The sequence below is a fragment of the Tenrec ecaudatus genome, chromosome 7 (assembly GCF_050624435.1).
Source record: "Tenrec ecaudatus isolate mTenEca1 chromosome 7, mTenEca1.hap1, whole genome shotgun sequence".
In the NCBI taxonomy this organism is placed as follows: domain Eukaryota; kingdom Metazoa; phylum Chordata; class Mammalia; order Afrosoricida; family Tenrecidae; genus Tenrec; species Tenrec ecaudatus.
The window spans coordinates 9,542,136-9,556,794 of record NC_134536.1 but is presented as its reverse complement, the minus strand read 5'-3'; the positions used below and the strand labels follow the sequence as shown (position 1 = coordinate 9,556,794).

The following is a 14,659-nucleotide window of genomic DNA, read 5'->3' as shown; positions in this document are numbered from 1 at the left end:
GACATTTCAAGTTCTCAGCATCATGGGCCATTTGGTTGCTCCGTGAACACCTGCCCCCACCTCCTCATTTCCCCCAAGTTTTAGCATTATTTTTAGGAGCTTTTTGAACAAACCAAGAAGGCTATTTCAGCTGAGCACTTGGGAGCAGCAGGGGCCTGAGCTGGGCTCCAGGGGTGGGGGTAGGGGTACATCCAGGAGGGTGCCACCCATGAGGTCCCAAGAGCCCCTGTCAAGACCAGATGGGATGAGTAGGGCCAGAGGCATTGTGGGTGGTGTGGCCCACCTGCCCGTCCCCAGTGCCCTCTGCTCTCCCCTGCCAGCACCACCAACAGGAAGATGTGGGGGGAGCAGCTACAGAAGGCCATCTCGAGGTCGCACAGGTACATCCTCCTGACGTCGGCACAGCTGGTGGGCGTCTGCCTGTACATCTTTGTGCGCCCCTACCACGTGCCCTTCATCAGGTAAGAACGTCGTCCCGCAGGCAGCGAGGGTCAGCGCGGTGCTCTCCTGCTGCAGGGTCAGGATCGGCCCTCACTCTAGAGAAAGGTGGCCAAGGGGCCGATGAAAACAAGGTGGCGTAGAACTAACTCTCTGTCGTGACGAAAGAGTCGCCCTCGGAAACCGTCCAAGCCCAAGAGCTGGGCTCTTCCAGAAAGCGGTCTCCCCCAGCCTCGGTTTGGCACAAGGAAGGGAGCCAGCCCCTTGTTGAATAGTCACCGACAGGAAACGTTCTGCCTCTCCCCCCACAGTTGAATAACTCAGCAGGAAATGCCCGCTCTTTTTCACATGTGAAAAAGAATTGTTCTGCCCAGAGCCACTGAATATCAGTAGGCCTTGGGAGGGGAGAAAACAAAGAAATCTATAGCTTAGCATAGTCCTTCTGTTTAAATAAAGAAAACTATTTTCAAGATGGTTTCATTTTTTTAAAAACTCAGTGTATTTAAGTCGTCAGACACCCATGGGGGCGGGGGGGGGGAGAGGAAATCACTGCACAGATGAAATTTACTTTGAGATGCAGTTTTCACATGGTAATCGGTCGTTAAACTAAACCTATGAAGCTCTCAGCTCTTTGTTAGAGTTTCCTTTTGTCATTGACATTTCATTTTATTGATGATCCTCATTATCTTTTCCCCTAATTTTTCTAATGCTGATATTACTATTCCTATAATGAGATATGGGGTAAAATATGCTCTGGAAAGATAAAAACTAAAACAGCAACAACAAAAAAAAGAATTGTAAGGAGGCTCTGTGGATAGAACCCCAACTGTGCAGAAGGGAGGCATGGGGCCGTGTGTCCTGTCAGGAGAGCAGGGAATTTGTGTGTGTGTGTGTGTGTGTGTGTGTGCACATGTATAGAAACTTAACTTTTCACCCAACTTTCTGGCAGCCTCAAATTGCTGGTCTCAGCCTAGCATTCAGATGTCCCCCCACCCCCAGCTTTCTAACTGTGCCACCATCCACTCTCCATTCACCCTTCTGGGTGGTGTGTGTGTGTGTCACTAGGATGCTTAGTAGCTCGGACACCAGCATTTCCAAGACCAGCAGGGACACCGACAGTGGACAGGTTTCAGCAGAGCTTCCAGACACGGATAGACCCGGTGTCTCCTTCTGGCAGGTAGCCCAGAAACCCCTTAAGAATCACAACGGTGCACAGTCTGATCGTGAGCAGAATGAGCGCCCCCCTCCCCGGGCTGTGACCCACAGCGGGCTTGAGCACATCGACAAGCAGGAAGGTGGCAGAGGACAGGGCAGTGTTTCATTCTGGTGTCTGTGGTGGTCCCCAGGAGTCAGAGGCAACCTGACAGCAGCTCATGAGGAACCCTAGTACCTGGTGCGGGGCATGCGGTGGCCTTTCCCTCCTAAACCAAGTAGGGGTGCGCCTGCTTGAGCACCTCTAGTTACTGGAAGGTCACAAGTGTGCCCTGCCTTGGTCTGGCTGGAGACTTCGCCTTGGCTTCTTAATCTTCTTAAAGGACTCTTCCAGAAAACTTTCCAATTTGCATTCCTTTGAACTTTTTTTTTCATAACCATTTTATTGGGGGCTCGTACAGCTCTGATCACAATCCATCCATCCATTGCGTAAAGCACGTTTGTACCTATGTTGCCATCATTTTCTTTCTACTCGAGCCCTTGGTATCAGCTCCTCATTTTCCTTTGGATCTTTATGATCATCTGGGCCCATGCCTGGGTCCATGGCTGGACTGCTCACGTGTGTAGATGAGAAGTTGGCGTGTTATGTGAAACAGAACGTCAAACTCCTCCTGTGGGCTCACTGGATTCCCCTAAGGCCAGAAGAACTAGGAAGTTATCTTTAAACCTCAACCCCAAACTACCCCTGTGAAGTCACTTACAAACAGAACAAACGAAGGAGAGACGCAAGGACTACTCAGGGACGACCCAGAAGACGTAACTCTCTGAAGAATCATCTGTCTGATCAGGTGGCCAATGACTCTCAAGCTCAGTTGAGAAGGGTAAGGGACGGAGAGAGTAAATGTCACTGCCCCTGAAATGGCAGAGCGATCCCCCAGGCTGGTGACACCTGGGAGGGATAGTGTTGAACGGGCGTGTGTTGAGTAAGTGTGTGCTTTGCCACGTGTGTGTTCAAGAGCAGCAGGAAGTTGGCCTACGTGTGAGCAGGAGTCTGTGGGAATTGGAAGTCGGAAACACACATGCCTAGCCCAGACAGTGGCCAGCATCTAGTCCTCGGACTATGTAGATGATCTGATGGTACCCCGCCCCCTGTACTTTGTAGGGAAGCTGGGTGGAGTGGGGGTGAGGTGGGGTACTGTGACAAGGCCTTCATGCTTTTGCAGCATTAGGGACAACATGGGAACTCAAAGCAGCACCCAACAACACCTCCTGAGTCCCACTGCGAGTGTCCCTGGGGACCCTCTGTGTACAGAGCTGTCCAGGAGATGCCCAGTGGCTTGGACAAGAGAACTTGTCCCCAGGGAGAGGAAGAGGCCCCCTCACAAGGGAAGTGGTGGGTGTCGTGGTGTCGGCTACCCGACAAGACGTGACCCAGTAGCGTCTCGGGGCAGAAGTCCACTCCCGGAGGCCGGGGCCTTGCTCTGCAGCAAACCGGGTTTCTGCGTGTCCCTGTAGCCGCCCAGGAACCGACGCAGTGTGTGCGCTTCCGTTGCAGGGACGTGGCCATCGACACGGTGAAGACTGGCATGGGCGGAAAGACGGGCAACAAAGGCGCCGTGGGCATCCGCCTCCAGTTCCACAGCACCAGCTTCTGCTTCATCTGCAGCCACCTGACAGCCGGGCAGTCGCAGGTGAAGGAGAGAAACGAGGACTACCGGGAGATCACCCAGAAGCTGAGCTTCCCCATGGTGAGCGGCAGGCTGGTCGGGGACTGTGGGCCACTCTGCGGGTTTGGCACAGCTCCCATACACTGGGCATTGGGAGCATGGCCTTCAGGGGCGGCCCTGACCGGGAGAAGCCGGACATCGGGGAAGGCTGTGGCTGTGGCCTGCCCGCCAGAGAGAGGACCAGGATGCACTGGGCCAGTCCGGCCCTGGGCTGCCCTCTGCCCCTTCTTATCTCAGTACGCGCCTGGGAGCTCTTTTTGTGCTCTGAGGTTTCTCAGGTGCATTTTGCAATTTTTTCCCCCAACTGACTACAGTGCTGGGGGTGGGGGTGGGGGAAAGGGACTAATGTGGGCCCACTCTGGCCGAGTTGGCCAAGAACATGTAAGTCCACCTGGAGTACAAGCTCCGTTTCCATTCTTCACATTTGCCTTCCGTTCCGTGTGGCTCAGCTAAGAACCCCGTTTGAGACATCAGGGAATCCCTAGCCACTGAACCCTGGATAAGCAGTCCCTGCAGTGTAGTGGTTACGCTTTGGGGTGCAATCCACCTAGTCGGCAGTTCGAAACCACCATCAGCTCCGCAGGAGAAAGAAGGGGCTTTCTACTGCCATCAACAGTGACAGTCTCAGAAACTCACCCACCGGGAGTCACTATGAGCCTGCCCTAACTTCATGGCAGTGAGATCTGAGTTTGAGCCCTGCCTGATCTTACTGCTAACACACTTAAGGCTGCCCTCTAGTGGTGGACCAAAGGCTCTTCACCCTGACAACGTTGTGGCTCCATGGGGTTTTCAGTGTGGGGAGGAATTGCCAGACCTCTATTCTGTGGAACCCAGCAGACATCCTTCCTGTTAGTAGCTGCCCCACCCAGGGGGCTCATTCACCCTAAAGCCTGCAGGCATTCCTTATAATGAGGATTTTAATGTTCCCCTTGTTGTGCAGAGATGACACCCTCCCCTCCGCCCCCCCCCCCCCGTGGGGGTAGGGGGGCTGGCACAGGCCTGGGTTTTTTTTCTGAGCACAGACTGGCTTTCCACTCACCTGTCCCTCCCAGGGCTCTTGCTGTGAGGACAGGCCTGCCTCCAGCCTCCGTCTCCTCAGGGCTCCTAGTTCAAAACAAAAGGTCCAGTTATTCTGTCTCAGGTTACAAAGGTGACACCAATAATAGCTCATTGGGGACCTTTTCAGTGTCTCATTTTTTCAGACTATGTTGACCATTATCCATGTTTTGTTTTGTTGTATGTTCAGTGTGATTTTGTGGAAATGTTCCTGAATAAAATTCTTGGCATACACTGTTAGGAGAAATAAAGGGTGGGGGTAGGGGGTGGGGTGGCCATCCAGCTCGTCTCAATTTGAGACACATCCAAAATAAGACGCTGTTACTCTATGGCCATGAGCCCTAAGAAAGAAGCCCTGATGACCCTGTGGGCTCGATATGGGCTGTGAACTGCAAAGGCAGAGGTTCAAACCCACCCACCTGTCTCCCCGGGGGTGAACGCTGAGGCTGTCTGCCCCTGTCAATATTTAGGGCCTTAAAAAACCCTGTATTGGAGTCAGAATTGACTCAATGGCAGTGGGTTTTGTTTGTTTTTTAGCCATAAGTATCTATTTAAATTGAAGTTAAATAAAGTGCAATCGAACAGAAAACTGGCCTTCTTGGCTACCCTGGCCACACGTCTGGTGTTGTGTGAGGCTGGTGGCGACCAGGGTAGATGATGTTTTTCCTGATAAGAACTGGAGCTGGCTTCAGACCGCTAACAGAACCGCTGCTGGAACTTCCAATGCAAGCTCCACCAAGCTTCCTGGGAGGTTTATGGGGTTCCTGGGGCAGCGGTGCCCTCAAGGAGGAAAGCCTTTGTTTGCTTCCTGAGACTTTCTACTCCTGCAAACAGCTGCCCTCTGGGGAACCCACAGGGGCACTTCTACCTGCTTGTACAGGTTCGCCATGAGTCAGCATTGGCTTCCTAGCAGTGGGTTTGGGGTTTTCTTGGAAGTTCCGCTTTGAGGTGACTGTGGTTTTGCGTGTTCTCCGCCCAGCTGCCTGCTTTTCCTCTCCCCTCCCGTCCTCTTGTCAACCGTGCCTCCTTGGTTCTGGTTTTCTGTGTCACCCAGGGAAGAAGCGTGTTTTCTCACGACTACGTGTTTTGGTGTGGTGATTTCAACTACCGCATTGATCTCACCTACGAAGAAGTCTTCTATTTTGTCAAACGCCAAGACTGGGGGAAGCTTCTGGAATTTGACCAGTTACAGCTTCAGAAATCAAGTGGAAAGGTCAGTTGTGCTTTTAAACACACACACACACGCGTGCGCGCGCGCACACACAGCAGGGGCTCCTGTCTGAAATAATGTTGTTAGGTACCATTGAGTTGGTTCCAGTCCTCAGAAACCCTGTGAACAGCAGACGGACACACTGCCCGGTCCTGCGCCATCCTCACAGTCGTTCCTGTTTGAGCCCTTCATTGCAGCCACGGTGTCAGTCCATCTTGTTGAGGGCCTTCTACTTGACCAAGCATGATGTCCTTCTCCAGGGACTGGTCTCTTCTGACAACATGTCCAAAGAATGGGAGGCAAAGTCTCACCAACCTAGTCCCTAAAAATCACTTTGGACACACTTCTTCGAAGAGACTGGTTTGTTCTTTAGACAGTCTGTGATAGCTCCAGTATTCTTCTCAGGCACCATTGTTCAAATGCATCAGTTCTTCTCCAATGTTCCTTATTCAGTGCCAACTTTCACATGCATATGAGGCAACTGAAGATGGCTTGGTTCAAGCACACCTTAGTACTCAGTGTGACCTCGCTGGTTTCCAACACTCTAAAAAGGTGTTGTACAGACTTACCAAATTCAATGCTTCCTTTGACCTTGACTGCTGCTTCCGTGATCATTGATTGTGGATCCACACAAGACAAAATCCTTGACAACTTGAATCTTTTCTCCGTCTATCATGCTGTGACCTATTGGTCCAGGTGTGAGGATTTTGATTTTCTTTACATTGAGTCATAATCTATAATGAAGGCTGCAATCCTTGATCTTCATCAGCAAGTGCTTCAAGTCCTCACTTTCAGCAAGCAAGGCTGTGTCAGCATTTTGAAGGTTGTTCATAAGCTGGTCTTGCCTCATTTGCATCAGAGAGGTGGAGATGTACAGCACAGGGTCACACAATGGGGAGCAGTGACATAATACTGAGCATCCTTTCCTAGCCAAGAGGGTTCATGGGGCAGGCTGAGGAAGGCATAGTTCTTCCATGACATTCCACCCATTATCCCCCACCAAAATTCATGTCCATCCTGGAAGAGACATGTGTGTGTGTTTGCTTTGAACACCCAGCATCTAGGGGCACTGAGCTGATCTGAGGCTTTGTGCTCTCTATGCAGATTTTTAAAGACTTTCATGAAGGATCCATTAACTTTGGCCCCACCTACAAGTATGACGTTGGCTCAGCTGCTTACGACACAAGCGACAAGTGCCGGACGCCAGCCTGGACGGACCGGGTGCTGTGGTGGCGGAGGAAGCACTCCTTTGATAAGACAGGTGCAGGGTGGGTGGGTGGCAGAGATGCTGGGACGGGGTGGGTGTTCAGAGGACACTTGTGATCACACAAAGATGGCAGGCCTACGTGATGCCAGAGGCTGACCCCTGAGCCTTAGGGGCGCCCCTTTTGGTCTTTCTTGTGAGCTTGTGACATGCCAATGGCCCCACCCACATCCCTGGGTGTCCCACCCCCCTCCCATTTTTTCTGGTTGAGAAAGAGGACAACAGTACTGATCATCTGAGCCCATTCCCCTCCCCACACCCCACCCCAGTCCTGCCAAAAGCAGCCCTGGTGGATTCTAGCCGCGAGATCAGCAGTCTAAACCCACCAGCTGGTCCACGGGAGATGGAGGAGGCTGCCTGCTCCCGTAAAGACATGAGTCTCAGAAACCCAGTACAGAGTTCCTGTGAGTTGGAATGAACTCTGTGAAAGTGGTTTGGGGTTTGCTTTGATTTAGTCCTACCAAACCCGTGTTTTTATCTACTTAAAAACCCAGATTTCAAATGGCATGGGAGCCAGACACCAAAAGGAGCCCCTGGATGATGTAAATCCTTAACCAGCCACTCTGGGGAAGAAAGATGGGCAAAGACTAGGTTGCTATGGACAGACTTGCTGGCAGGACAGTAAACAGTGAAACTTGGCTGGAGAGTGTCTGCCAACGTATCTAAGCAGGGCAGTCACACTGCAGGTGGAGGAAGTACATCTTCAGCCAGACTGGGGGGCTGCCAGCAGGAAAGTGCTAACTAACCTTGGGCTCTTGGTGAGAGCTGCTGTCTGTGCTCCCTGTGGGCTGAGGCAGAACACGTGGCAGTTCTAGCTCCCAGCCCTGATGTTTGCACGCAGGCCAGGGCCCTGGGCATTGTAGACCTCAGTCCCCAAAGCAGCCCCCAGCCTGGCGTCCAGCCCGAGAGTATGGCCTCCTGTGGAGCAGCACCCCAGAGTAGCCTGTGCATCGATGCAATTGTGTGTGCGTCACTCTCTGACTTGCTCTCTCCCCCATGAGCAGCAGGAGAGCTGAACCTTCTGGACAATGATCTCAGTGTCGGCACCAGAGTCAAACACACCTGGTCCCCTGGGGTCCTCCTGTACTACGGCCGGGCGGAATTGCAGGCGTCTGATCACAGGTACGTGGGCTGGCCTCAAGAACGGAGGGGCTCCTCTTCCCACTGGCCACTGGCAAGTCAATCCCTAAAGGGTAGTGCATGTACAAGACAATCAAGACCTGGGTCGTGGCCACCCTGTGGAAACGCCCCCAGCCCCAGGATCGTTTGCCATTGTTCTGATCATTCAGGGCATCTTGGGTGAAAATGTCATGTTTTGGGTTTTTCAAATTGTCATCAACGATGTCATTGTGCAACTTGCTTTTCATGACAGTATTTTCGAAGCACAGTTCTGTCAATATTATCAATGTGGTTCATTAATTTGTAATTACCATATAGTACGAGGGAGTACCCAAAAAACTGGAAGAAAACTCCACCCAGCATAGCTTTCTTAGTACGCACTTTTCCTTGCTAGGAGAGCATCAAGCAACTCGCTCTGTGTCAATGTACCCAGTGGCATCACCTGGGAAAGTTCTCTCTGGTGACAGTGAATTTTTTCATAAAAGCAGTTTTGCTCAAACCTTATTTTTTTGTAATGGCTGCTTTAAGAAAACAGTGTGTGGAAAATTTTGTTTCCTCCTTGGGAAAAATGCCACACAAACTGTTGTGATGTAAAACAAGGACCGCACTATGGGAAAAGCTCAAGTGTAAGAGGGAATTTCTCATTTCAAAAGAGGTAAAATGTTGATTGGTGGATGAAGATGTCAACAAAATCTGTGCACTTGTGCTCAAAGACCAATGATGGGCCGTTGAAGAGATGGGGGAGTTATCTGGACTACCTTGGAGCTCGGTTCAGTGAATTCTAACGGAAGATTTGGGAATGATAAGGGTCGCTGTAAAATTTGTACCTTAGGTTCTGACTGACCAGGGAAAAGAAAGTTGAGTGGAAACATGCCGTGCTTTGAAAGAACAGCTCCAAGTTAACACAGGCTTTTCTTCCAAGGTCATTACTGGTAATGAGACATGGTGCTATTCTTAGGACCCTAAAAGCAAACATCAATCAAGTCAACGGAAGATGCTATCGTCACCTTGCCCAAAAAAAGTTCAAGTGAAAAATCAAAGATCAATTGAAATGAAAGATCAAGATGATGCTCATTTGTTGTTGTTTTATGTGAGGGGTGGGGGATAGTGCATTTAGAGTTTGTTCCACCAGGTCAAACTGTTAATTAAGCTTCCTATTTAGAGGTTCTGAAAAGATTGCATAACAGTGTTCAACAAAAAAAGGCCTGATTTGTGGCAGACAACTACCAGGACAATGCACCTGCTGACTCAGCCATCGCAGTGCACCCGTTCTTGACCCGTTCATGCCTCTCTTGTCCCACACACCTTAGTCTCCTGACTTCACTCCATGTGACTTCTTTTTGTTTCTGCAAATGGAGAGGGACATGAAAGAACAGCAGGACAGCAATTTGACTTAAGTAGAAGAGGTGAGGAAGAAAACAAGGGAGATACTGTTAGTCATCTAAACAGATCAGTTTGAAAAATATTTCCAAGATAGAATCACAGATTTGACAAATGTTATTCAGTGTAATGGAGAGTACTTTGAAGGTGATAAGGTTGTTTTGTAAAAATTTTAAATACATAGCTTTGGGAGGCAATCTGGTTTGTCTTGGGTAACCCCTCATATTCCAGAAGTTCTGGTGGCTCAGTGGCTAAAGCACTTGACAGCTAACCAAAAGTTCAATAGTGTGAACCCACTAGCAGTTCCATGGGATGAGGGGCAGTCTGCTCTGTAAAGGTACACCTTTCGTAGTCCTATGGGGGCATTTCTGCTGTCCCATCAGGTCACTATGAGTGACTATTGAACTGGCTGTGGATTTTGAGATGTTTGGGTACAATAATCTACTATATGAGTTCTGGTGGATTACAAGTTTGGCTGCTAACTGCAAGGCCAGCAATTTGAACCCACCAGCTGCTCTGTGGTGAGGCTCTCCGCTCTCATAAAGATATCCAGCCTTAGAAACTTACAGGAGCAGTTTGAATCTGCCCTAAAGGGCTGCTATGAGTCAGTGAGAGGCTTTGTTTTTAATTTATTCTACTACCTGCATCCAGAAATGTTCACCCATTCACTGCTGAGTGGTTTTTTTCTAATATTTTGTTGTTACAGTTTAGGGTTTTGTATTTTTAACTTTGTTGAGATGTAATTCACATACCATACAATCCACTGATTTACAAGGTGCAATTAAATGGGTTTTCACTCTACTTGCAGAGTTGTGCAAAATCACCACTAATGCTTCTAGACTATTGTCTCCCTAAATCCTAGGTGGTGGGATGAGGAAAGGGGGCAGGTCTATTCTCTCCTAGAGGTTTGCTAAGTAGGGATCAATGTAGTGCCCGTGGGCTTGGTTTTTGGTTTTTATTACATGAATGTAATGGAACATTTATATAAATGGGACAGATAGGTTGTTTCCTTTTTCTACTCTGCTCAGCAGAGCTGTAACAAGTGACCTGTAAAAGTCTCATCTTGACTCTCTTGTCATCTCCCTAAATCACGTCCTAGCTGTGAGACTTCTAGGTGAAAAGAGGTGATTTTGAGGGGTATCTCGCCACAAGCTTGGCAATCTTGGGATTGCTACTGAAACCTCTCTGCTGACCCAGTACAGCAGTGGTTACCAGGGACAGCAGGAAGTGGGAGGTGGGGGACCTACTTATGAAGTAGAGTTTCTGTTCAGTAATGGAAAATTTGGCAATGATTATAGGGATTGATGAAACTGATGCCAATAAGTTATACATGTGAAAAAACAATGAACTGGCAAGCATTGAGTTATGTATATTTTTACAGCAAAAAAAATGGGAAAAAATATTTGATGAGAGCTTTTACTCAGATTCTCTGGTTAACTCTTCAGAGCACTGCACTCTTTTTTTCCTTACTCACCTAAATCATTCTTGGGGACAATCTCAGTTCATACCGAGATTAGCTCAAGATGCAAACTATTGGATAGAAAAAATGGCCGTCTTATTGACATTACAAAGTGGGAGCTTTAATTGAGGGGCAAGGTGACTTGCAAGTTGGGAATCTCAAGGTCCAGATGATTCTGAACTAAGAGGTCCTAGGAGACAGTCTAGAGATTTTAGTAAGAGGGTCAAGGAACTTCGGCAGAAAGTCAGCAATTGGTGGACATTTAGTTAATGGTTATAAAATTGGAGAAGGATACATCTGATTGGTAGGAGATTACATATGTTTCTAAAAAATTAAGTTACAAGGTAATCTTTAAATCAGGTACATCTGACCTCAACACACAAAATTCCAGGAATGACAGTGGGGGGCGGGTGTCATTCTAAAGTTTATCTTGAGTTACACATCTGTTCTGAGAATTGTTTTAGACCTGGCTTCCTAAGCAGCAAGTAGAACCTTTAAGCAGGCAAAATCACGTTGTTCATGAAGCGACTTCTCAGTGTTCAATAGAGAATTTTAGCCCAGACCTTAGCATGGCCACCACCTTATGTTGGGGGTCCTGGTGTGCCCTAACTCAAGGCAGCAGGCCTGGATGGTCCACGTTCACTGTGACAGCAGATTCTAGGTACCCAGCACTTGCCCATCAGAGGGTGCAGGTTGGGTGTCCTCTGAATGTCAACATCTTGTCTCAGGGTAGCGATTTCTGTTTCTCCTGTGTCCCACAGACCTGTGCTGGCCATTGTGGAGGTAGAAGTACAAGAGGTTGACGTGGACGCCCGGGAGAGAGTGTTCCAGGAGGTCTCCTCATTCCAGGGTCCCCTGGACGCCACTGTCGTGGTGAATCTTCAGTCACCCACGTTGGAGGAGAGAACCGAGTTCCCCGAGGACCTGCGTGCAGAGCTCATGCAGACCCTGGGGAACTATGGGACCATAGTTCTCGTCAGGTATGCGCCGCTGGCTGGCGGGGCCAATGTGGAAGACTCATGAGGACCCACATCCTCTGGCTGACTTGGCATGTCGTCTCTATTCCAGGATCAACCAAGGGCAGATGCTGGTGACTTTCGCAGACAGTCACTCGGCTCTCAGTGTCCTGGATGTGGATGGCATGAAGGTAGGGTAAGCCAGGGAGCCAGAGTGGGGCTACCAGGTTGCTTCGCATTATTATGTAGATGTTATCTTACTGCTTTCTCAATGAAAGTGTACACAGGAAATTAGGTCCCACTGGAACATTTCCATAGAAATTACTCAGTGACATTGAATTTTTCATAATGTGTCAACATTCTGGAGCTCTGGCCACATAGGTTACACGTTAGGCTGCTAACCACAAGCAGGTGGAACTCACCAGCTGCTCCATGGGAGAAAGATGAGGCTTTATGCCCCTATAAAGATGTGCAGCCTTAGAAATCCACTGGGGCAGTTCTACTCTGTGCCAGAAGGTTGTTATGGGTCAGAATGGGCCTGACGGCAGTGAGTTTGGTGTGGTTTGGTGTTTATCGAACTGCATTCTGGCTGTTCTTGTTTCCGTGCCCCTGTATCTTCTCACCTTTGCTTTAGAGCAGCGGTTCTCAACCTGTGCATCAAGACCCCTTTGGGGGGTCAAACAACCCTTTCACAAGGGTCATCCAATTCATAAAAGTAGAAAAATTACAGTTATGAAGTAGTAACAAAAATAATTTTATGGTTGGGGGTGTCACAACACGAGGAACTGTATTAAAGGGTCACAGCATTGGGGAGGTTGACAACCACAGCTTTAGAGTAATTGCTGACCTATTGGTCTCTTGTAGATGGTTTTTCAAGAGACAACCATACTTACAGGTGTTATCCTCTAATTTATGAGTCAATCTGTCAGTTTGTTAAAAGGTGACCGTAGGCTCAAGATTTTAAGTGTCTTTGGGGCACAGGTGAGTCTCAAGAAGTTCTCTAGTCTCAACTGGCCCCACAAGCCTGAACTTTTTAAGAATTTGAGTTTTCTCCCATTCTATTGGGGTCCATTTGTTATGTTCCTGCTCAGAACAATCAGTGGTGGTAGTGGGGTACTATCTAGATCTTCTGGTCTCTGGAGAGGAAGCTGGGATTCACATAAGCTCTTAGCCCTATAGACTGGTTTCTTCTCTGAGATTTTGGTTTCCTCTGTTCTCTTTTGTTCCTGATAAGTAGACACCAGTCATTCTATCTGAAGTCCCGGGTGCTAAGTTTTCCCTTGTTTTGATGTGGTTGTGCTGTCCCCTCTCCTTTGGTCTGGGGCCTGTGTCTTTACATTTAGTCATACCAGGAGGAGGAAACGAAGACTCTTTCCTCTGGTTAAATGGCTGTCAATATCCCTGGATACATGCAGAGTGAGAAAAGAAGCAAGGTTTTCAATTCCAATCCTGTGGGGTGACCTGACTGCCAACTCCGACCTCCAGGCTGGGCAGTGTTATCAACTTCCTCTTCAGGATCGCAGCTCATATGCTGTTTCCATTGTACTAGCCTGCTTGTATATTCACATGGAAAGGAGCAGGAGATGGCGATTTCACCTTTATTTAGACCAGGGTTTGCCAAAGGGGGTGATACCACCCCCCCCCCAGGGAATACTAGAACAGTCCTGGCGGGGGTGGGGAGAGGGAGTGGGCTGCAAAAGCTGATACCTACACTTTAGCCTGTTTTTGGTTTTTTTTTTTTCTGTATTCAGTTTAGCTGCTTTATTTTACTCTTGAGAGTTTTTCTTTTTTTTTCTTTTTTTACATTTTATTAGGGACTCATAGAACTCTTATCACAATCCATACATATACATACATCAATTGTATAAAGCACATCCATACATTCCCTGCCCCAATCATTCTCAAAGCATTTGCTCTCCACTCACTTTATCCTGGTTTATGGACTATAATACAAATGTTTTTAATTGGCAGTAGGGGTACCAAAAAGTAGGCAGTAAGCCAAATAAGTTTAAAAACCTATGATTTAGACCAGGGGCCCTCAAACTTTTTAAACAGGGGGCCAGTTCACTGTCCCTCAGACCCGTTGGAGGGCCGGACTATAGTTTTAAAAAAAACCTATGAACAAATTCCTATGTACACTGCACATCTTATTTTGAAGTAAAAAAACAAATGGGGCAAAAACACCCAGCGAGCCAGATAAATGTCCTTGGCGGGATGCACGTGGCCCCCAGGCCGTAGTTTGAGGACATCTGATTTAGACCAACCATGAGCACTGGCCGGGGGTCTTCACAGGGCCTGAACCCTCACCTACTCTGCCATCTTGGCAAAGCAGGAGGCTGGGTCCGGCTCCCTGCGTGTGTTCATACTTTTATGGGCTGGGGGGCTGGCTCTATTTCTTGATGGCAATGGTGGCTCTACCTTTGTAGGTGAAAGGCAGAGCAGTGAAGATCAGACCCAAGACCAAGGACTGGTTGAAAGGCTTACAGGAGGAGCTCGTCCGGAAACGGGAGAGCATGGGCTCGATTTCTCCCACAGCCAATTCCTGCTTGCTGGAGGAGAACTTTGACTTCACGAGTCTGGACTACGAGTCTGAAGGTTTGTACCCTGGTGAGGATGTTTCACTGGGGCTGGTGAAGCAGGGCCAGCAAATATTCTAAAAGATTTTAAAGACTCCAAGCTGAAAAGAGGCCTGTTGGCACTGTGGGTTAGGTGTTTGAGCTACTTGCTGCAAGGCTGGTGGCTCAAACCTACCAGCTGCTCCAGGGGAGAATGAGGCTCTCTGCCCACTCTCAAAGAGATTTACAGCCTTGGGAATCCTAAAGAGCAATAGTCTTCTGTCCTATAGGTTGGATGGGCAGTGGGTGTGCTTTTTTAAAAATGTTTGGTTACTTGGTGAAG

At 48.7% G+C, this 14,659-nt stretch overlaps 1 protein-coding gene across 2 annotated transcripts in view; it reads left to right on the top strand.

Annotated features, from left to right (window-relative positions):
- Window positions 1–14,659, top strand: part of SYNJ2 (synaptojanin 2) — a 128,486-nt gene that overhangs the window by 99,251 nt on the left and 14,576 nt on the right. For both annotated transcript variants that reach the window (XM_075554328.1, XM_075554329.1), the window contains exons 14-21: window positions 321–461; window positions 3,146–3,338; window positions 5,428–5,586; window positions 6,688–6,844; window positions 7,852–7,969; window positions 11,567–11,785; window positions 11,874–11,952; window positions 14,188–14,356. In XM_075554328.1, coding sequence (XP_075410443.1) covers window positions 321–461; window positions 3,146–3,338; window positions 5,428–5,586; window positions 6,688–6,844; window positions 7,852–7,969; window positions 11,567–11,785; window positions 11,874–11,952; window positions 14,188–14,356 — 1,235 coding nt within the window. The remainder of the gene's footprint in view (window positions 1–320; window positions 462–3,145; window positions 3,339–5,427; window positions 5,587–6,687; window positions 6,845–7,851; window positions 7,970–11,566; window positions 11,786–11,873; window positions 11,953–14,187; window positions 14,357–14,659) is intronic.